This window comes from Acipenser ruthenus, chromosome 29 (genome assembly GCF_902713425.1).
Source record: "Acipenser ruthenus chromosome 29, fAciRut3.2 maternal haplotype, whole genome shotgun sequence".
NCBI lineage: Eukaryota > Metazoa > Chordata > Actinopteri > Acipenseriformes > Acipenseridae > Acipenser > Acipenser ruthenus.
The window spans coordinates 293641-316927 of NC_081217.1; the positions used below are offsets into that span (position 1 = coordinate 293641).

Below are 23287 nucleotides of genomic sequence, written 5' to 3' on the forward strand. Positions count from 1 at the left end.
GAAGAACACAGTACGTGATGAACTGCTCTTCAGCACAGTGCTGATAACATTGTGCTGATAGTCCTAATGCTACTGGATAGCTACACAGTACATCAAGCCATTGTGTCAGCTCCATTAGATATCTTGTGTTGCCTCGTGAACCTATCGGCACGAGGAATGGAGGCTATTAGAAACTTGTTCCCCACACATTTGCAACAATAGCTTGTCAGTACAGGATTAGCTTGTAGGAAAAACAAGATCTATGCATTCAAGAGTGTTTTGAGGAAGCAAGCTTTATTACAGAACGTGTATCTGAGCTGTGAATAGCGTTTCTACAGAAGCCATGTGGTGCAATTCATCTTCATGTCATTGCTGCCACCAGTCTATACATATTAATAGAGTCTGAGATCAGTATGTGCTGTATGCATGAGATTGTATTGCAGGTGAGGAAGGCATGTGAAATACTATATTGCATTACAGGCTGCTGAGGGGGATCCCTGTGCAGAACAGAACCTCTCTCAGCCCTGCAGTGTGCTGTAGAGCAGAACCTCTCAGCTCTGCAGTGTGCTGTAGAGCAGAACCTCTCTCAGCTCTGCAGTGTGCTGTAGAGCAGAACCTCTCTCAGCCCTGCAGTGTGCTATAGAGCAGAACCTCTCTCAGCCCTGCAGTGTGCTATAGAGCAGAACCTCTCTCAGCCCTGCAGTGTGCTATAGAGCAGAACCTCTCTCAGCCCTGCAGTGTGCTATAGAGCAGAACCTCTCTCAGCCCTGCAGTGTGCTATAGAGCAGAACCTCTCAGCTCTGCAGTGTGCTATAGAGCAGAACCTCTCTCAGCCCTGCAGTGTGCTATAGAGCAGAACCTCTCAGCTCTGCAGTGTGCTATAGAGCAGAACCTCTCTCAGCCCTGCAGTGTGCTGTAGAGCAGAACCTCTCTCAGCCCTGCAGTGTGCTGTAGAGCAGAACCTCTCTCAGCTCTGCCGTATGCAGGCTATAGAGCTGCTATCTTGACCTCCCATTTCTTTTCTATGGTGTGCAGAAGAGAGCCTCTTATTGATGTTAGACATGACAGCTTCTGGAGTGCAGTTTGAACCATGAAGAGGAGAAGCGGATCAATCCGTGCTGAATGATTTCTGTTGTAATGAGACGTATTAACTTCTCATAAACCACAGTGAAGATTGTTCTACTGTTACAAAATTAAAAAGTGCTGCTTTTTTAACTTTACAATTCTATGCACAGGATAACATCTACACACAAGATGCGTTGGAACTTTGAGAGAGCTGCGGACTGGAGTCCAGCAGACCATTCTTCAAGGGTTTGCTGACATCTGCTGGTCAAACATTGCAAAAGCACGTTTGCATCTGCAAAACTGTCACTGTATCAGACTGGTAAAGTTACTCTCTCAATTCAATAAACACCGACACAAATGTGTTACATTTATTTTTAATTAAAAAAAAAAAAAAAAATAGTAATAAATCTATATCTAGGGTATATTGCTTCTGATTGTTTAATTCACCATATCCCTAAAAAAAAAAAAAAAACAGAGACATGTGTATTAATGTAAATACACTTTCTTTTTTGTGTGTGTGATTTTGATAAGAACTGGAAAGAAACAAAGAAAACATGTTTAACTATTCACATCATACAGCATGAAAGTTGAAAGTCATCTTTTATTGCACAATAAAAGATCACGCATCAGACTGTGGGGTTTTCTGATTGGTCCACTTGAGGATACAGCTACTTGAACAAAATAACATACAGCAGCATGTAAAAAAAACCACACAAAGCCTGACTTCAGACCGATACAGAGAACACACTGGGCTTTGAGTCGCTAGCAATCCATAACATGAGACCCAGACGAGAGACTCCTTTCACCTCTAATTATTATTATTATTATTATTATTATTATTATTATTATCATTATCATTATTATTATTATCATTATGTTTATTTAGCAGATACCTTTATCCAAGGTAACTTACAAGAACTAGGATATCTGAACTACGCATCAGCTGCAGTCACTTACAACAACGTCTCACCAGAAAGACGGAGCACAAGGAGGTTAAGTGACTTGCTCAGGGTCACACAATGAGTCAGTGGCTGAGCTGGGATTTGAACCGGGGAACCTCCTGATTACAAGCTCTTTTCTTTAACCACTGGACCACACTGCCTCCTCCTTCAAGAAGCAGGACATTGGAGAAACCTTCGATTGATCATCGTCTACATTTACATTATTTATTTATGTTTGTCCTTTATCTGCATATCCAAGACCAGATAAGAATGGGGTCCCATCAAACCATTAAAGCTAGGATCCTGTTTCTCCATGCGTTCCTTTGATCATGGACTTACACTGACATACAAGAATAATACAAAGATGAGGAATAACAATAAAAATAATAATAATAATAAAAATAATAATAACAATAATAATACACAATACCAGCCCGAGAAAGTTCAGTACTCAGACAAGAAAACTCTGGTATTTGCCAAGTGACCTTTTTGAATAAGTTAAATGTTTTTCTTTTGTTTTTTCTACTTCCACTAGAGGTAAAACTGATTAGTTTAAAGGGAAAGCTGTCCAGATCTGTTGAATAGTCAGGCTGTGTTTATTATAGCTCTCTAGATTAACCACAACAGGCAGATTTCTTTGTAAACTTGACAGGTTTCCCTTCGTAAGTCAAATATAACTTAGAGGTATATAAAAAAAAAAAAGACACTGATAACAAAGAAGTGTAAAATAAATACATCTGAAATACATACGACTCCAAAAACATTGGACCTGTGGATACATTTCTGAAACGTAACAGAAAAAAATACATATACAGTAAAACAGTGACAAACATGTACACTGAATAAATAGTAATTCACTGTCATTGACCTTCAATTGCCTTTGAAATGAAAAAAAAAAATAACCAACATGATTTCAAGTCTTTATAATGAGAACTGGAGTTGAACACTAAACACTGAATCTGTCTGCTGGGTTCTGATACCAACAGTTAGCTATAAAAACGACAAAATAAAAAGGTCAAGCGATCAAACCTTCCAGAATGTCAACGTGTGGTTAAGAGGCAGAACAGTTTAATCATCTGAAAGCAGGACTGCTCATTATTAAATAATTCAATAGAGCTCGTGTGCTCCCATTGCAGAAGTACACATAGGAAGTACCTGCTGAGTTCAGGGACCTGGCTCCACTCTTACTGCACGTTGGTATTATCAGAGCCCCTGTAACTCTGTTGAAGGAGCTTGATAAGAAGGACATTCCCTCAGCTTTGAGGAATCCTAATCTCGGATTGTGAACGTCCATCAAAGTTCTTCCTACGGTGTAACTCTTACGTAAATCTCAAGTGCTATTTAAAAGATATTTTTCGCTAGCTCTACACATGGATTTTTGTAATGCGTATTTCGGTCACAACAGAGCGATCTCTAAACTACAAAGAAACCAGGTTTCATCTCTTTCAGTAATGAGATACTAATCTGATCTCTTTGGCCAGATGAAGGGACCTCACGGGCCTGAAAAGACGTGTCTGCTTGATCCTCACGATGGTCCAATTTCATATTGCTCTCCTAAGAGTAAAATTACAAATAATTACAGAAACCACTATGATCGCGTTTTTTTTTAGTAACCCTTCAAACCCAGGGTTTAAAACGTACTGACGGGCTGCATCTGCTCATCCAAGCTGTCCGTTTCCTCCCTGTGATACTCAAGTCACTTTCAGATGTATTTGAAGAAGAAATCTTTTAAACAGCTCAGTTCCTTGTATACCTTAAGGAGACGTGCAATGTACACCAATCACACGATACCAAGCAAGGGTCAACACGTCTTCTCAACCAGCTACGTAGAACACTTTTTAAAAAGTCATCTTGCACAACACAAACCATTTCAGTTCGAATTGGGATCGACGCTAAGAAGCCGTGTCTTATGCTTTCAATAATGGACCTGCGCAGAAACATCCATGTGTGTAACACTACATATGGCATTTTGTACATTGAATATATCAGAAAAATTAAAATTAAAAAAAAGGGCAAAAGGCGGTTTAATTATATTTGGTAAAGTTTGGCGTAAGAAAAAGCACAAGATGGATCCGACCGATTCAAGGCAACAAAATAGCAGATTTGTGTTGGTTTATGAAGATGTCGTAATGAAATCCCGTGGAATGGATAGCACACAGCAGTAGACTTGCTAAGTCTTGGTTTTCTGCAAAAACTTTCTGTAAAGAAATGGAAAGAAAAGTGACCCGTCGAAGAGGCTTATCTACAAAAACAACACCACCAAAAAATTATAACAAGAGAGGGACAAGATTGACCTAAACAGCAACTTGAAACAGAAATGACATCATCTGAACTCCGGTCTCGTCAGCTCGGCTCTCTGAACTCCGGTCTCGCCAGCTCGGCTCTCTGAACTCCGGTCTCGCCAGCTCGGCTCTCTGAACTCCGGTCTCGCCAGCTCGGCTCTCTGAACTCCGGTCTCGCCAGCTCGGCTCTCTGAACTCCGGTCTCGTCAGCTCGGCTCTCTGAACTCCGGTCTCGTCAGCTCGGCTCTCTGAACTCCGGTCTCGTCAGCTCGGCTCTCTGAACTCCGGTTTCGCTGGCTCTCTGAACTCCAGTCTCGTCAGCTTGGCTCTCTGAACTCCAGTCTCGTCAGCTCGGCTCTCTGAACTCGTGTCTCGCCGGCTCTCTGAACTCCAGTCTCGCCGGCTCTCTGAACTCCAGTCTCTTCCGGTGATCACGTCTCCCCTCCAAGCTCAGCAGGAACACCAGGGTGTAACACATCAACCTGTCCCCCTGCAGCGCTCGTTCTGTGTGCTATTTCTCAGGTTAATGGCTACACTCTGGTGTACCAGCGGAACTCGGAGAGCAGGCAGGATTCTGAGAGCCACAGGGCTGCTTTCAAACTTCAAAAGAGTTGTACAAAGTGTGACAACAAACAGAAAAGCACATATCTAAACCACAAGAGGAATCCATTGGTGAAGACATCTCGGATATTCACTTCTGTACTGAGTTGCTTTTTTAATGGGATTTAGTGACAGAAACGTGAAGCATGGAACACAAAACTACAGGCTTTCTTGTATTATTAAAAAAATAATAATAATATATAATATTTTCAAATCATATATATATATATATATATATATATATATATATATATAGCTTGATCTAACCTACAGTACTAATACATGGAAAAAAGGGTAAATGATACAGAAAGGCCGCACCCTTTACAAGCTCTGTGTCTTGTACCCTACTGAGCTCTTCCCGAATTCGCACAAAAGCACGCTATGAACATCTTTGAAAAACATTCCTTCTGTACTGGGATCCACCCATGTGCTCTTGTATCGACACAGCACACTAGCATGTATATCCAGGACTGACTCGACTGCTCCAGGACAAGCACAGGCGTCCTGGTGTGTCTGCAGGGACTTTTAAAAGCATTCTGCAATACATTACAATTGCATTTTAAAAGGACTGTTTAAAAGTGACATAGCGAAAGAGATTTCTATTATATATATATATATATTAGTGATGACTGTGGCTTCTTCTGTCCCCGTCCCCCCCCGCCCCACATGGTATTTTACAGATTCGTAACATTAAGAGCTCTCGTTCACTGCTCCTGGAGTGGCCCGGGTGCATTTCTCAATATCTTTTTTTCAGCTCGCCAGATAGCAGCAAAAAAAAAAAAGATTTAACCTTGGCTCTTTGAAGCTATCCCCAGCGACAACTTCTGAAGGCCTCTAGAATTTCCTTTTGTTTTTTTTAAGCAGCGATATTTCTCTTTACTGCTGGACCCTGGTCTGGGGGGAGATTTGGGGTTGGTTTAGTTTTTGCACACAGATCTGGGAAGAATTTGAAAACCCTGTTAACACCAACAAGAAAACCTCGCAAAATACAAAACAAACTAAACCACCAGCACTGAGAATAAAATATAAAGACGCATCGCTGGATCAGGACCCCAAGCGTGGACCCTGCTGCAGCACAGTATACTGAGGGACCCTGCTGCAGCACAGTATACTGAGGGACCCTGCTGCAGCACAGTATACCGAGGGACCCTGCTGCAGCACAGCATACCGAGCAACCCTGCTGCAGCACAGCATACTGAGCGACCCTGCTGCAGCACAGCATACCGAGGGACCCTGCTGCAGCACAGCATACTGAGGGACCCTGCTGCAGCACAGTATACCGAGGGACCCTGCTGCAGCACAGTATACCGAGGGACCCTGCTGCAGCACAGTATACCGAGGGACCCTGCTGAAGCACAATATACCGAAGGACCCTGCTGCAGCACAGCATACTGAGCGACCCTGCTGCAGCACAGTATACCGTGGGACCCTGCTGCAGCACAGCATACCGAGGGACCCTGCTGCAGCACAGCATACTGAGCGACCCTGCTGCAGCACAGTATACCGTGGGACCCTGCTGCAGCACAGCATACCGAGGGACCCTGCTGCAGCACAGCATACTGAGCGACCCTGCTGCAGCACAGTATACCGTGGGACCCTGCTGAAGCACAGTATACCGAGGGACCCTGCTGCAGCACAGTATACCGTGGGACCCTGTTGAAGCACAGTATACTGAGGGACCCTGCTGCAGCACAGTATACCGAGGGACCCTGCTGCAGCACAGTATACCGAGGGACCCTGCTGCAGCACAGCATACTGATCCACCTGCTTTGAGAATGCTGTGAAGCACTGGGCTGAAATCCAACCCCCAGGGTGCTGTGTGCATGAGCAGCAGCTTCACAAAAGACCACCAGTCTGATCACTGGACACAAGCTGGGCTTGAGGGCAGGGGCAGGACTCTGCATGCTTCAAACCCTTAGAGACACTCTAGTGTTTGTTTCAAATCAGCTCGAGACAGGGGGGCTAGAATTATCACAAAGTGCTGTGGAGGAAATCTATAAACATTAATAAGAAGTGTATAATAAAAGACTTTACATTTAGATTTCTGACCTACACATCACACACTGGTAACTCGGTTGTACAGTACGAAGGCTGGCCTACAGCAACCCCTCCCCCTCCTCAGCCGTTTGCTCTGCACAGTCCCCTGCGGGCGGCGGGGGCGGCTCCTGTTCTGTGCTGGTTGGGTTCTGGGTCTCTGGAGGGGTTTCAGTCTGAGAGGTGGTCTCGTCCTCCTTCACTTTCCTCTTCTTGCTCTTGGGGCTCTCCTCCGAGGGGCTGGCCTGCTGCACGCTGGGCAGCGCCATGCTGACACTGTGCGGGAGGAACATGTGCGGGTACAGCAGCCCGTGGGACACGCCCGGGATCAGGAAAGGATTGAAAGCCAACGGTCCGCTCGCAGTTACTGTGGGCTCGGGGTGGCTGCTGGTGCTGGTGTCACTCTGCCTCTCCTCCAACTCCTCTCCTTTGGGTGCGTCCGCAGGGTCCTTCTCTGCCCCGCAGGAAGAGGGCGATGTGCTGCTGCTGGTGACGGTGGTGCTGCTGGTCGCTGCAGTGGCTGCCGGGTTCAGGAGTCCGCTGACGCTGAACATGTGCGGCTGGACAGCGGCCATGCCGTGCAGCATCATGGGCAACATGTTCACCCCGCCCTTGCCCTCCTCCCCAGCAGGGAGTGCTGTGGCGAACCCATGCGGGAAGCCCATGAGTCCAGTCAAGGGGATCCCCTGCATGTTCCTCAGGTTCTGGAGGCTCACCAAGTCCATGCCGCTGATCAGTCCGTTCATGAACAAGGGCCCCATCGTGGAAGGGGAGTCCGGGATGCTTCCGGCTGCCCTGACCACCTCGCTCCGGGGACGCCTGCCTCTTCTCCTGGGGCCCGGGTCTCTGAAGACTGGCTCTGTGAGGATGCGGCTGAACTTGTCTTCCGGGAGAAACCCCTGCAAGACACAGATGCGTCAGTCTGCAATCAATCAGAAATGAGAGCAAACACATTCCGAAAAACATTAACGATGTACAGCTTTCAGGAGGATCAGCAACTGCTGATTAAAATCACTTTGATTTGTAACAGAAGGATTTGACTTTGTATGCGATAGACTATTGCAGTTATAGAATTCTGAAGAAAAAAAACACCTAACAACATCTTTATTACAGTTTCTTTCAAGTTTCTTTTAGTGATTTTAAATAAAGACACACAAAAGAAAACCGTACTGAGTGCTTGACGATCTCAGCCCAATCTGGTGCCACAGCATACTCTGCATTTGCATCCAGCCACCGGGACAGCTCCTTAATGGCTGGGGCCATCGCGCCTCCCAGCTAGAACACAACAAGAAACACACTCAGTACAAACACACACTCGAGCCTTAACCCTCCCCTCTACACTTACACACACTGGAGCCAGCTCCTTCACACTGATGAATCTCCCCTCTACACTTACACACACTGGAGCCAGCTCCTTCACACTGATGAATCTCCCCTCTACACTTACACACACTGGAGCCAGCTCCTTCACACTGATGAATCTCCCCTCTACACTTACACACACTGGAGCCAGCTCCTTCACACTGATGAATCTCCCCTCTACACTTACACACACTGGAGCCAGCTCCTTCACACTGATGAATCTCCCCTCTACACTTACACACACTGGAGCCAGCTCCTTCACACTGATGAATCTCCCCTCTACACTTACACACATTGGAGCCAGCTCCTTCACACTGATGAATCTCTCCTCACATGGCACAGTTACACACAGGCTTGCATTATCAACCACACAATCACAAGCAGGATGACACCAGTTCTGCTAAGCAAGGCTGATGATCTCTCTCTCTCTCTCTCTCAGAGAGCAAGTGAAGATACCAGGACTTCTGTGACTTCTGTGTGAAGATACCCTCCTCCCTGTGCCCTTCCCCTCCTCCCTGTGCCCTTCCCCTCCTCCCTGTGCCCTTCCCTTCCCTCCCGGTGCCCTCCCCCTCCTCCCTGTGCCCTTCCCCTCCTCCCTGTGCCCTTCCCCTCTCCTCCGTGCCCTTATCCTCCTCTCTGTGCCCTTCCACTCCCTCCAGGTGCCCTTCCCCTCCTCCCGCTGCCCTTCCCCTCCCTCCCGGTGCCCTTACCCTCCTCCCGGTGCCCTTGTGCACCACAGGGACCCTCTCCTCCCCGGTCAGCGAGTTCACATCCAGCTTGCTGGGGTCTTTGCAGCGATGCCTCCTCTGCTTGGGCCGCTCCGCAAAGCCGTGCAGGATCCCAACGTTCTGTCCAAAAGAAAGCACCTGATTGGATGCTGCGACTCCACTGGAACGATGGGTTCTACAGTTTCTCAAAGTCTGCAAACACAGACTCCCACTGCATAGCACTTTGACACATTCCTGGTTTTGCAAAGCGTTTAACAGGACACACCTGAGATTGTTTACCTATACGCTGCGGCTAATCAAGCCTGTAGTAAAACCTGGAATGGGTGAAACGGCAATGCAATAGGAGTCTTATTTCCATCCCTGCAACAGGAATACTGCACTCACATGGGAGAAGGCGGGCATCTCCATTGTGTAGTTGGGATTTTGCCTGAGCCACTCCAGCAGGCTCTTGTTGGCGACCTCCCTTTCCATCACCACACTCTGTGCTTGTTGAGTTTGTGTGGCTGGGTTTCGCCTGTCAGACCGCACGGACCCAGAGCAAGGCAGGCCTGGACCCTCCTGACCATTCTGAGAACAAAAGCAGCAGGGCAAGTCAGAATCCCGCAGTCACATGACATCTTCACATGCACTCACGCCAGGAACATGTTCCGAATAGTAACGGCTCCCTTACAAGCCAACAGCAGCGCGATGCTGTCAAACAGGAGAACAACGGTACTGCTGGTAATTGGTTCAAGGATAACCAAGAATGCATTTATGAAAGGGTTTAAACAATATATACTGCAGGATGTACACAAGCTAGTCCTCGAGCAGTCAACTGACCTTCGTGCTGGAAACACGATGAGCAGCATCAGCAAACCCAGTACATTAACAACACCTTCTCTATCAACAATATTCTGTGTTTATTTCGTCTCGCTGTACTGGACGTCATTCCGACGCGGTCACCAACCTGCTCCTGATTCTGAAGGCTTCTGTTTCTGGTGAATCGCAGGTCCACCCCTTCCACGTTCTTCCTGCGACCCCGCCTCCTCCTCATGACGGCGTCGTCCCTGCGCAGGTTACCGTTGACGATCTGCCCGGTGACGGGGTGAATGAGGCCGGCCTGCAGGATCCCGGCCATGTCCAGCCCCAGTGAGCTCTGCAGGGGGCCAACGGAGGCCAGCTTGGGGGAGCCGCCCACAGACAGATCCCCCGCCTTCGAGAGGTCCATGGCGGCCACCTGCCAGCCGTTCAGAACCACCGGGATCTTCTCCATCCTGCCCTGCTTAGAGCCCGCCTCCGATTCAAACTCAAACCCCCGCCGGCTTCTTCCGGGGTCCCGCATGAACGGCATGCTCATCAACCCATCCTGGCAAGCAAAGGGACAGCAGTGATTACAGTCAGGTCTACCAGCTGCAGCCCCTCCACTACAGCACTGCTCTCCACAGCGCAGCCCCTCCACTACAGCACTGCTCTCCACAGCACAGCCCCTCCACTACAGCACTGCTCTCCACAGCACAGCCCCTCCACTACAGCACTGCTCTCCACAGCGCAGCCCCTCCACTACAGCACTGCTCTCCACAGCGCAGCCCCTCCACTACAGCACTGCTCTCCACAGCGCAGCCCCTCCACTACAGCACTGCTCTCCATGGAGGTGCAGCCCCTACACTACAGCACTGCTCTCCACAGCACAGCCCCTCCACTACAGCACTGCTCTCCACAGCGCAGCCCCTCCACTACAGCACTGCTCTCCATGGAGGTGCAGCCCCTCCACTACAGCACTGCTTTCCACAGCACAGCCCCTCCACTACAGCACTGCTCTCCACAGCACAGCCCCTCCACTACAGCACTGCTCTCCACAGCGCAGCCCCTACACTACAGCACTGCTCTCCAGAGCGCAGCCCCTCCACTACAGCACTGCTCTCCAGAGCGCAGCCCCTACACTACAGCACTGCTCTCCACAGCATAGCCCCTACACTACAGCACTGCTCTCCACAGCGCAGCCCCTCCACTACAGCACTGCTCTCCATGGAGGTGCAGCCCCTCCACTACAGCACTGCTTTCCACAGCACAGCCCCTCCACTACAGCACTGCTCTCCACAGCACAGCCCCTCCACTACAGCACTGCTCTCCACAGCGCAGCCCCTACACTACAGCACTGCTCTCCATGGAGGTACAGCCCCTCCACTACAGCACTGCTCTCCACAGCGCAGCCCCTACACTACAGCACTGCTCTCCAGAGCGCAGCCCCTACACTACAGCACTGCTCTCCACAGCGCAGCCCCTCCACTACAGCACTGCTCTCCACAGCACAGCCCCTCCACTACAGCACTGCTCTCCATGGAGGTGCAGCCCCTCCACTACAGCACTGCTCTCCACAGCGCAGCCCCTCCACTACAGCACTGCTCTCCATGGAGGTACAGCCCCTCCACTACAGCACTGCTCTCCACAGCGCAGCCCCTACACTACAGCACTGCTCTCCAGAGCGCAGCCCCTACACTACAGCACTGCTCTCCACAGCGCAGCCCCTCCACTACAGCACTGCTCTCCATGGAGGTGCAGCCCCTACACTACAGCACTGCTCTCCACAGCACAGCCCCTACACTACAGCACTGCTCTCCACAGCGCAGCCCCTCCACTACAGCACTGCTCTCCACAGCACAGCCCCTCCACTACAGCACTGCTCTCCACAGCGCAGCCCCTACACTACAGCACTGCTCTCCATGGAGGTGCAGCCCCTACACTACAGCACTGCTCTCCACAGCACAGCCCCTCCACTACAGCACTGCTCTCCACAGCACAGCCCCTCCACTACAGCACTGCTCTCCATGGAGGTGCAGCCCCTCCACTACAGCACTGCTCTCCATGGAGGTGCAGCCCCTACACTACAGCACTGCTCTCCATGGAGGTGCAGCCCCTACACTACAGCACTGCTCTCCAGAGCGCAGCCCCTACACTACAGCACTGCTCTCCACAGCGCAGCCCCTACACTACAGCACTGCTCTCCACAGCGCAGCCCCTCCACTACAGCACTGCTCTCCACAGCGCAGCCCCTACACTACAGCACTGCTCTCCATGGAGGTGCAGCCCCTACACTACAGCACTGCTCTCCACAGCACAGCCCCTCCACTACAGCACTGCTCTCCACAGCGCAGCCCCTACACTACAGCACTGCTCTCCACAGCGCAGCCCCTCCACTACAGCACTGCTCTCCACAGCACAGCCCCTCCACTACAGCACTGCTCTCCATGGAGGTGCAGCCCCTCCACTACAGCACTGCTCTCCACAGCACAGCCCCTCCACTACAGCACTGCTCTCCATGGAGGTGCAGCCCCTACACTACAGCACTGCTCTCCACAGCACTGCCCCTACACTACAGCACTGCTCTCCATGGAGGTGCAGCCCCTACACTACAGCACTGCTCTCCACAGCACTGCCCCTACACTACAGCACTGCTCTCCACAGCACAGCCCCGCTCTCCATGGAGGTGCAGCCCCTACACTACAGCACTGCTCTCCACAGCACAGCCCCTCCACTACAGCACTGCTCTCCATGGAGGTGCAGCCCCTCCACTACAGCACTGCTCTCCAGAGCGCAGCCCCTCCACTACAGCACTGCTCTCCAGAGCACAGCCCCTCCACTACAGCACTGCTCTCCACAGCGCAGCCCCTACACTACAGCACTGCTCTCCAGAGCGCAGCCCCTACACTACAGCACTGCTCTCCACAGCGCAGCCCCTACACTACAGCACTGCTCTCCACAGCGCAGCCCCTACACTACAGCACTGCTCTCCACAGCGCAGCCCCTACCTTAGCGAGTTGGGGGACGCCAGCCCCGATGCTGAAGCTCAGGCTCTGGGTCGCTGGGACCCGCGCGGAGAGGAAATTGTTTCTGTGAGCGATGCTGTTCGCACAGCTCTGGGCAGACACAGAGCTCGGAGAGTCAAACTGCTGACTAGAAGATGGCCATTTCCCCTTCAGGATGGCATGGCAGATGTTATCGATTCGGTTGATGATCACCCGATCCTGGGAAAAAAAAAAACATTACAAAAAATAAAATCGCACCATTCAGTGGAGCTCAGAAGATCCTGTCAATACGGAATAATGGAACTGAATCATATCAGTCGAGGTTTTCACCTTTGGCCACTCAGAGAAGGAGTAAAGAGCTTTCTCCTGCAGCAGCTGCGCAATGGTGGGCTCCCGGGTGTCCTGCAGAAGCCCCTCCTGGATCTCAAAGCGAGCAGCGTGGGCAGAGTACTTGGCATCTTCTTCACAACTCTCCACAGGAACAGCTGAACAGGAAGGAAGACTGGGCATGAGGTCACTTCCTCTTGCGATTCAGATACTGCGCAACATTCACAAAGCCATTTACTGTACAGGCAATTTTACATGAATAATATTAAAGCTAACAAACTGTTATCCCTGAAGTGCATTAACAGTATATTAAAGCTATTTAAAGCTTTAGATGGCTTACCTGTGAATGATAAAATACCAACCTGGTTTCCCCTATTTTATTGTGTGGGAATAAAGCCAGATTAAACCTTAAATTAAAATAATCCTTAACCCCTAACTGATATCCCAGCATACCTGTGGGTTGGGGTTTTTCCTCATTCAGGGCTCCTACAAACATCCCCCTCTCTTCTTGTCTGGGTGCTACCAGACCAGCTCCAGCCTCTGATTTTATGGGCTTATCGTCTGTGAAGTGCTGGTCTTCGCTGTACTCCTCCGCTCTCAACTCCCCGACTGACTCCGTTCCTGACGATGCAGGCGGAGCCTCCAGAACTGAGAACGCGGGAGACGCCTGGTCTGCCCCTTCGTAGGTTTGACTGCTGAGGGTATTTTCATCTCCAACGTCGCAGACACAGCCTTGTCCAGCCTCCCTCTGTCCCTCCTCGGGCTCTTCTACATTACTCTGGTCATCATGCGAGAGATCGTCCTTCTCAAACTCCAGGTTTACGCTCTCGCTGCCGTCGCACAGGCTTGGCGCGCTCTGGGTGATGTCAGAATCGCTCAGCTTTTCCTCGGGTTCCCCGATGTTCTCCTGCACACTGTCCTCGCAGTCGTGGTTCATTTTGAGGTCCGTCACAGTGACAGGGGGTACGTAGTCAGGTGCACAGTGATCAACGCAAATGCCTGGAATTTCAGGCTCGTCTTGAACGTTACCCGGACCAGTTATTTCCTTAAACAGCATGAAGCTGCTTGGTAAAAGCTCCATGCTACTGCCTTGGGAGTTCAAGCTCGGCATGGTCATGCAGTCTGGCAGGGAGCTTTCTGCTCTCTCCTCGGCTGGCTGGGCTGAATCCAGGAACTCCGACACCAGGGTCTGCGCTCCGAGGATCGCTCCCGATTCGTTAAATATATCAGCTGCGTTCGAATGCTCCGTGCTGTCCCACTGGGTCTGTATCTCATCCAGGCCACCCGACGGCACCATCAGATCGGCCTCGCAGTGGCTCTGCTCGTTCCCTAAAGGATCTGCGTGCAGCTTCCCTGCGACCGCCTGCGCGTCGGCTTGCACGCTGTACGTATTCAGCATGCTCTGCCCTCCGGTGTCCGTGTTAAATGGGAAAGCGTTGGACGAGTCTTTCAAAGCTTTCCCGTGTAGCGTGTTACCTGCCCCCAAGGTCTCATCATGGTGAAGAGAAGCCAGATTCATCGAGTCCTCCATGAACACATCCTTACTGCCGGGCCCGACCTCGCCAGCACAGGGGTCCATGATGCTCCCTGCAGCCTCCATGGCATGGTGGGTCCCTGGGTAAGGGACCGGGGAGGCGCACTGGCTGACACTGGCTTCATAGAGGCAGCAGCGCGCCGGGGCGTGGCCGGGGTGGCGCTTGTTCTCCTTCTGCACGTAGTTCCTGTGCGCCTCCAGGAAGTAGAGCTGGGGGTCGTTGAGGATGTAGTAGTCAGTGCGGCTCAGCCCGTGCTTGGCGGCCCCGATCAGGAGGTCCCGGTCGTGCTTGCCGCACTCCCACCACACGGGGAGGTAGAGGCTGGGCTGGCACAGCTGGAGCCGCGAGGCCAGCTCGGGGTGCCGGAGGACTTGCTCGCGCACCTTCCGCAGCAGCTCCATCCGGTACAGCGTCCGCGCCGCTCGCTCCTCCGTGATCGGCTCCACGAACACGGGCTGGTCCAGCGGCCCTGGGGACACAAGTTGGGCATTAGCGTCTCCCAGTGCAGTCAGGTCTCAGGACACATCTGGATGATGTGGCCAAGTTATATTACAGGGACCACTTGGGCCTGCTGCAATACAATAAGGTTTGTATTGTTTGACTTTTGCATTGCATCTTTCCAGGGCTGACCCTTTTTTGTGTATAAAACTTGGCCCTTTTTGTATTTATCAAATCTGTCTATGGCTGGTCTCTCTACTCTAACCTGGTCATTTGTGTACAGGTGAAACGTTTTCAGACAAGATACAAAACAATTCTACATGCAGGGCGATGCGAGAATCTAAGGACACTTTTAACTGAAATCACAAAGTAGAATATAAATACTAATAAAGCTCAGGTAGTTTAGACATTGATAACAGCCTGTGCAGTTATAACTGATCATCTCCAGTTTCTCTGAGTCACAGTGCTGGGCAGCGTTTAACTCTTTCACAGCAGCTTGTAAGTAAGAAAGCTCAGCTCCCCTCTACCTTCGTCTTTCCTGGGAGGCAGTCGGCAGGAGCAGCGACACATGGCCACGAAGCTGTGGAAATACCTCTCCAGGCTCTGGTCTGTCTTTCTCTCTAACCGAGCGAACATCCTGAACTGCGTCCAGTCGAAGCACTTCTTTTCAGGGTCGAACACCACTCCAAAGGAAGAGACTGTCCGGTAGAAATCTGCCTGTTCCCTTCTGGTCCACCTGTAGAGCGAGAGAGTTTGCAGGTTACCCTCAGGAACAGCTCCTGCATTGCATCTTTCACAAGCACTCGATCTGGGCTTTCTCTACAAGATGCTTCAGGGGCGAAACATTGAGGCTCACATGAAGTGCTGTTGTCCTCGTTTGAGGACAGGCTACTTTGTAATTTCTTGGGAGCTTTTTTTTTTTTTTTTTAACTGGCATCTAAATAAATTATTTAAATGTTCTCTTTGACTATACAGCTATGATAACTTGCTCCGATTTTGTCAATGGCTAAATATAATGTATCAATCAATATACATAAATCCAACTTGTGCTCTGATTTGGTACCTCATGGGTTATTTTTTGTAGGTATCCTGGCTCTTTTCTCAGCATGTAATAGTTTTAAAAGGTGTATAGACTACAAGCGCAGTCACCTGTTCTGCATCTCCAGGAACAGGGGGTCTGGCTCCACGACCCTCCTCCTCATTTCCTCGGACAGATGCCAGGTGCCGTGGCCGTCCGGCACCAGGAACTCGCTCCGAATCAACTCCTTCCGGTTGAAGCGCTGGTACACAGTGATCAGCCGGCGCAGTCTCGCGGTCAAGGAGGAAGCAACCGGCCACACGGGTCTGTCTTGATCGGAGCAGTCCGGGGCTTTAACCAAACACACACACACACACACACACACAGCTTCACAAGGCTGAACGCTTGCACAGTGTGTAAAACGGGAAATAAACCCAAATACAGGAAATGGTTTTGTTTTAGGTCATGCTTTGATATTTCTGGCATCCTGATGCATTGTACATAATAATGTTTGTAAGTATAAAAGTCCAGAGGTTTTTTTTTTTTTTGCGATTAATGTTTGTAAGTGAGATGCAGCCCATCACAGGATTCACTTTGACAGTGCAGAAGGAGGAGCAGCTCACTCACCCGCAGTGACGTTTTCTACTTTGTCTTTTGCTTCGTTACAGACGACAGCTTCCTCCTACACAAAAACAACAAATACAAATGAAGATGAGACGTGCTTCAGAGTGCAGTCACTGCGTTGGAGAATGAAGAATGGAAAAAGGGAATGCGGATTACTTATCATCATGCCAGAGTCCCGGCACGTCATGTCCCATGCTAACACTAACAGCATTTCACCAAGCTCATGTTATTTAACACGACTTCTCCTCTTCTCTCTGAAAGACTGAACCTCTGGAAGATTAGCAGCGATGGCACTCCGACCCACACTACACCCAGTGACAACCGCCTTTAACCCACTTCTTTACCAGCAGGGACTGTCACCAGTGTGAGTGCCGGACACAGCACCATTCCCACCACAGGGGGCTCGAACAGCATTCCACGAAACAAACTGAAGACAAAGGGATGGGAACCTGGAGCTGTACTGACATCTTCAATCTGAAATAAAACTTACTTCAGCCAAGTCTTTATCGCATTCCACAGCCTCCTTGTTGACCAAATCATCTTCTTTACTTGTGTCGCTCCTGAAGGAAAACAAAACAAGCAAATCAGAAAATCTATACTTGACTGTCTAGATCAGATGCTGTCTCCTCCTCACCCATTACTTATAACAAGTTATAAACATTCTCTAAACTGATGTACAGAGATGGAAATCAGACTCCCATTGCATAGCACTTTGATCCATTCCTGGTTTCTACGGGTTTAATAAGACACACCTGAGTTTGTTAGCTATACAATGTGGCTAATCAAAGCTCGTAGAATGGGTGACGCAAACCTCATTCAAATGGACTTGTTAAACACGACCACTATGCAGCTTTGATCCCAGGGTGCCAGGTGAAGTTAACTCTGTTGCTGATCAGAGTGGGAGCTGCCCTACCTCTCACTGAGCACGTCTGCCACCCCCTGCTCCATTTCATCAGGCATCCCCACCCTCTCCAGGAAGCACAGCTTGGGGTCTGTCCGCATGGCATGGTACCGTTCATACCCTGAGGGAGACAGAGCAACACAGGAGCCCATCAACAACCTCAAGAGAGAGAGGACTGGAAACCCAGGAGCCCATCAACAACTTCAAGAGAGAGAGGACTGGAAACCCAGGAGCCCATCAACAACCTCAAGAGAGAGAGGACTGGAAACACAGGAGCCCATCAACAACCTCAAGAGAGAGAGGACTGGAAACACAGGAGCCCATCAACAACCTCAAGAGAGAGAGGACTGGAAACACAGGAAGCCCATCAACAACCTCAAGGAGAGAGGACTGGAAACACAGGAGCCCATCAACAACCTCAAGAGAGAGGGGACTGGAAACACAGGAGTACATGCTGAGTTTTCTCGCAGGTAACACTGCAGTCCTGAACGGCTCTCACCATGCTTGTGGACGCCTAAGAGCAGAGATTTATCAGCGTCCCCATCCCACCACTCCGCTGGAATCTCCAGGTAGTCAATATCAGGGAGCAGCACGTCCAGGTCGCTGCGGCAGGGGGAGAGAGAGAGAGAGAGAGAGAGAGAACGAGAGAGAGAGAGAAAGAGAGGGTTCACTGAGCAGCCTCCCTATCTGCCGGCTCACACTCACAAAGCCAATGCAGAGAAACAGGAACAATGATAATACTGTGTGTTTGGTTACCGGCTGTGAATGCCCTCTAAAGCTTTGACAGCCGCCTCTCCCAGCACCTCCGCCTTCAGGTAGTACAGCATCCTCACTCGAAGCAGAACCCTGTGCACAGCAAACACACACAGGCTCTCAGTATCATGGGTATAAGCAGCATGCACACACAGTCATCAGTACAGTGCGGGAACGGCAGCATGCAGGGGTCCACACAGCCCACGGTCTCACTTGTTGCAGTGTTGTTTGAGGTGCTTCTTGTAGCTGTCGTCGTGAAGGAGGATCTCGGGGTTGCAGCTGACCAGCCAGTCTGCGCTCTTTATCTCCGGCAGGGACATCGGGTTCTTCAGCTTCTTCCCCTTCCTCCCCCTGGGAACCGGCGCAGACAAGCCTGGGGAGCACAGCATGACAGTAATGAGGTCATTCATCTCTGAATCGTCAAGGTGGCCAGGGTTGAGAATCACATTCCAATGTCTTCCCATCTGTACGGTTGATTAACAATTGATTCTAAAACCATTTTCAATGAATGAATGACAGGTGAAAATTGTCATCTGTAACTTTAAATAATGTCTATTGATATTATCCAGTTAATGGTTTAACTATTGGATTGGTTGGCGTCTATCATATACAAGAAATCAGTTTTTTGATTGACAATTGCTGCAACACATGATGAAGACACACTGTCGAAACGCGTGCTTTGTTTTTTGCTTCAATAATAATACATATTATATATATTACTGTTTGAGGTGCGTGGAGCAGCCCGACATGCTGATATATTATATATTATATATATATATATATATATACACACACACACACACACACACACGCACATATATGCAGGGTGATTAGAAATAAATCTATCTATCCATCCATCTATATATAAGTCAATCAATTCTACCAGAGTGGTTCTGCAGGTCCTGGCTGTGCCCGTCCTTGGTGGGGGTGATGAGGTCCCAGATGAAGCTCTTGATCTTCTCATCTCCTTTGTAGTGTTTGACACAGTAGACCAGTAGAGCCCGGCAGATCAGCTCCATGTCCTTCTCCACCAAGTGCCACTTGAACCTGCCGTGGGTCAGGATGTCCTTCCAGCGGCCCCAGCTGCAGCAAACCACACAGAGCAAACACACACTGAAACCACGTCCTCCCCAGAGCTGAGCAGTCCTCCTCATTGCAAGGGCCCTCGGGGGCTTCTCAACGAGGGCTAGCTTTGTGAAGAGAACCTGCTGACCTATTCAGAATGACTTTAAACCGTCTCCCTGTGTTACAACGAGGTCAACCGTCTCCCTGTGTTACAATGAGATCAGCCGTCTCCCTGTGTTACGAGGTCAGCCGTCTCCCTGTGTTACGAGGTCAACCGTCTCCCTGTGTTACAACGAGGTCAGTCGTCTCCCTGTGTTACGAGGTCAACCGTCTCCCTGTGTTACAATGAGATCAACCGTCTCCCTGTGTTACAATGAGGTGCACAGAGCGGCCCGACATGCTGGGAGTTTGAGGACTTGCAGTTAAAACATTCAGCCACCAGATGGCACTGACTGGTCCTGGACATTTCTTTTGGTTCCTATTTAAAGACAGCTAGTATCTGTGTGCTAACGTTCTCCTGCTGTTCTGCTCGTATCTGCTCCCAGACCCACCCGAATATGAGCAGATTCTTCTCGACCCGGAAGCACTCGGCCCGCATGTAACGGCGGTGCCTCTCGTTCAGGCGGCGTGTTCGGGAAGGCCGGTCCTCGGAGTCGCTCTCCAGCTCGGAGAACTCCATCAGCTCGTCGTCCTCGAAGGAGTTGTAGTGCCGGGTCTGCTTCCGCACGCGCGGGGTGTCGATCACCAAGCTCTCCTGCAGGGGGAGACAAAACACAAGCAGCACATTGGTCTCTGCAGGATGCACGCATCAATATACAATGGAAGGCTTTGCCATTATTGCTGTGCTTTAAAATCCATTAAAAAAAAAGCAGCTTCAGTATTGTGCTAGATGTAATAGAAATGAAAAGGATGAGCCATATCTGTTAAATGAGCAGAGTGCTGCACACAGAGATGACACAGAAGAGCACGGTGCACACAGCGATGACACAGAAGAGCACGGTGCACACAGAGATGACACAGAAGAGCACGGTGCACACAGACATGATACAGAACAGCAAGGTGCATGCAGACATGATACAGAAGAGCACAGTGCACACAGACATGATACAGAACAGCACGGTGCATGCAGACATGATACAGTTCACACAGAGATGATACCGTGCATACGGCTGCAGCTGGCTCTTCAGAGGCTTGAGTTGTACACAATGTGGTTCTGTAATCATTTCCAGACCTTACCTTTTCATCTTTGGAATCCAGTTCCAGCTCTGCTATTTTCGCCCACTTCTGCCAAAAGTTGGGGTCGTCTAAAGAAATGTCAGTTCTGTTTCCTGAAGATACAAAGCTTGCCTGCAAGAGAAGACCAAAAGGTATCAGCGCTGTCACCCCACAAACCACAAAGAACCACAAACCACAAGAACAGCCTTTCAATTCAGAGAAGTGAATCTGGTGAAAACGTTACGACTCGTTGTCAGTGCCCCTGAGAATCTGCCACTTCCTGCATGAAGAGCCCTCACTGTAAAGAACCAGAGGGTCACATTCATCAGGGTACTGTACAAAGTGCAATTTGTTCATCTCACATTACAAGCAACACACTACTTACGTTTAACCTTCCAAGTGGTTTACTTGGTTATTTTCAACATTGACATTTTCATTAAACTTTCACAAAAATAATAATGCATCAGGCAGGTGTGAGGACGACTGCGACGGGGTCCTTGCCCGGCCCGGTGCAGGTGTGCTGCTCTGTCTACCTTGGCGAAGGTGGATCCCTTGCCCTCGGTCTGGATGGTGATGGTCCGTGTTCGGCGCTGCAGGATCTGGTCGATGTCTTCCTCACAGAACTTGGAGCCCTCGTCCTCCTCGTCCATTAGGGCTCCGTACGCCCCCTTGCGCAGGAGGTCCTCCACCTCCATCTTGGACAGCTGCTGCACCTGCAACAGCAGAGCGAGTGAGCGCAGGGTCTAACAGCACCGGGGGCGGGGTCTAACAGCACCGGGGGCAGGGTCTAACAGCACCGGGGGGCGGGGTCTAACAGCACCGGGGGGCGGGGTCTAACAGCACCGGGGGCGGGGTCTAACAGCACCGGGGGCGGGGTCTAACAGCACCGGGGGCGGGGTCTAACAGCACCGGGGGCAGGGTCTAACAGCACCGGGGGGCGGGGTCTAACAGCACCGGGGGCGGGGTCTAACAGCACCGGGGGGCGGGGTCTAACAGCACCGGGGGCGGGGTCTAACAGCACCAGGGGGCGGGGTCTAACAGCACCGGGGGGCGGGGTCTAACAGCACCGGGGGGCGGGGTCTAACAGCACCGGGGGCGGGGTCTAACAGCACCGGGGGCGGGGTCTAACAGCACCGGGGGCGGGGTCTAACAGCACCGGGGGCGGGGTCTAACAGCACCGGGGGCGGGGTCTAACAGCACCGGGGGGCGGGGTCTAACAGCACCGGGGGGCGGGGTCTAACAGCACCGGGGGGCGGGGTCTAACAGCACCGGGGGCGGGGTCTAACAGCACCGGGGGGCGGGGTCTAACAGCACCGGGGGGCGGGGTCTAACAGCACCGGGGGCGGGGTCTAACAGCACCGGGGGCGGGGTCTAACAGCACCGGGGGCGGGGTCTAACAGCACCGGGGGGCGGGGTCTAACAGCACCGGGGGGCGGGGTCTAACAGCACCGGGGGCGGGGTCTAACAGCACCGGGGGGCGGGGTCTAACAGCACCGGGGGGCGGGGTCTAACAGCACCGGGGGGCGGGGTCTAACAGCACCGGGGGGCGGGGTCTAACAGCACCGGGGGGCGGGGTCTAACAGCACCGGGGGGCGGGGTCTAACAGCACCGGGGGGCGGGGTCTAACAGCACCGGGGGCGGGGTCTAACAGCACCGGGGGCGGGGTCTAACAGCACCGGGGGCGGGGTCTAACAGCACCGGGGGCGGGGTCTAACAGCACCGGGGGGCGGGGTCTAACAGCACCGGGGGCGGGGTCTAACAGCACCGGGGGCAGGGTCTAACAGCATGGGGAAGGCAGAGCTGGCCCTTCCACTCCACTCCACTCCACTCCACTTTGAACCGGGCGGTTCTACATTGCCGGACTAGGGCACACCTCATTACCGATAGAATATTGTATGGGTGCTATTGAACAGGGTGCTATGCAATACAAGCTTATACCCCAGTCACAGCAGTAGATTAAAATGAGCTTCTACCTCACATAGCACGCTATGCTACCTCTTTTATAATACACAGTTAAAGAGGTATGAATAAAGCAGGTTGTCACATCGGTGTCAGGGGGGACTGCATGTTTTAAACGGCCATGGGACGCCACTCACCCCGTTGGTGCTTCCCTTTTTGTTGATGTCCTGCAGCACTGCTTTGTCCAGCCCGAGCTTCAGGCTGGCTTTGTCAAACATCTCCCTCTCGTAGGAGTTCCTGGTGATCAGGCGATACACCTTGACCGCTTTGCTCTGGCCTATTCTGTGGCAGCGGGCCTGGGCCTGCGGGATCAGAGGAGGCAAGAGGTTTAAGAAAAGAGAGAACCGACCTGCCAAGATACAGTGAAGCAGCAGAACATACTGGAGCTGCTAAACAAGCCCTGGAACCCAGCAGTCACCCGGGGCTTGTATTCGGAATGGTAGCCGTGTAAGAGAGCTCACCTGCAGGTCGTTCTGTGGGTTCCAATCCGAGTCGAAGATGATGCAGGTGTCAGCAGCAGTCAGGTTGATGCCGAGGCCCCCTGCTCTCGTGCACAGCAGAAATACGAACCGGTCCGAATCCACTTTGCAGAACCGATCGATAGCGGCCTGGCGCAGGTTCCCTCGAACTCTCCCGTCGATGCGCTCATAGGTGTACCTGAAATGAGGTTAGAAACTCC

At 51.2% G+C, this 23287-nt stretch overlaps 1 protein-coding gene across 3 annotated transcripts in view; it reads right to left on the minus strand.

Annotated features, from left to right (window-relative positions):
• Positions 1–1627: 1627 nt before the first annotated feature.
• Positions 1628–23287, minus strand: part of LOC117434214 (chromodomain-helicase-DNA-binding protein 6-like) — a 41848-nt gene continuing 20188 nt past the window's right edge. For all 3 annotated transcript variants that reach the window (XM_059004399.1, XM_034905978.2, XM_059004398.1), the window contains 22 exons: positions 23070–23265; positions 22746–22910; positions 21183–21362; positions 20671–20781; positions 19986–20188; positions 19253–19452; positions 18583–18742; positions 18373–18462; positions 18116–18219; positions 17629–17737; positions 17206–17275; positions 16719–16773; positions 16223–16442; positions 15601–15809; positions 13554–15104; positions 13104–13258; positions 12777–12992; positions 9938–10336; positions 9376–9558; positions 8974–9111; positions 8072–8176; positions 1628–7800 (listed from right to left, as the gene is read on the minus strand). In XM_059004399.1, the coding sequence (XP_058860382.1) occupies positions 6964–7800; positions 8072–8176; positions 8974–9111; positions 9376–9558; positions 9938–10336; positions 12777–12992; positions 13104–13258; positions 13554–15104; positions 15601–15809; positions 16223–16442; positions 16719–16773; positions 17206–17275; positions 17629–17737; positions 18116–18219; positions 18373–18462; positions 18583–18742; positions 19253–19452; positions 19986–20188; positions 20671–20781; positions 21183–21362; positions 22746–22910; positions 23070–23265 (5656 nt within the window). In that variant the 3' untranslated portion in view covers positions 1628–6963. The remainder of the gene's footprint in view (positions 7801–8071; positions 8177–8973; positions 9112–9375; positions 9559–9937; positions 10337–12776; positions 12993–13103; positions 13259–13553; positions 15105–15600; positions 15810–16222; positions 16443–16718; positions 16774–17205; positions 17276–17628; positions 17738–18115; positions 18220–18372; positions 18463–18582; positions 18743–19252; positions 19453–19985; positions 20189–20670; positions 20782–21182; positions 21363–22745; positions 22911–23069; positions 23266–23287) is intronic.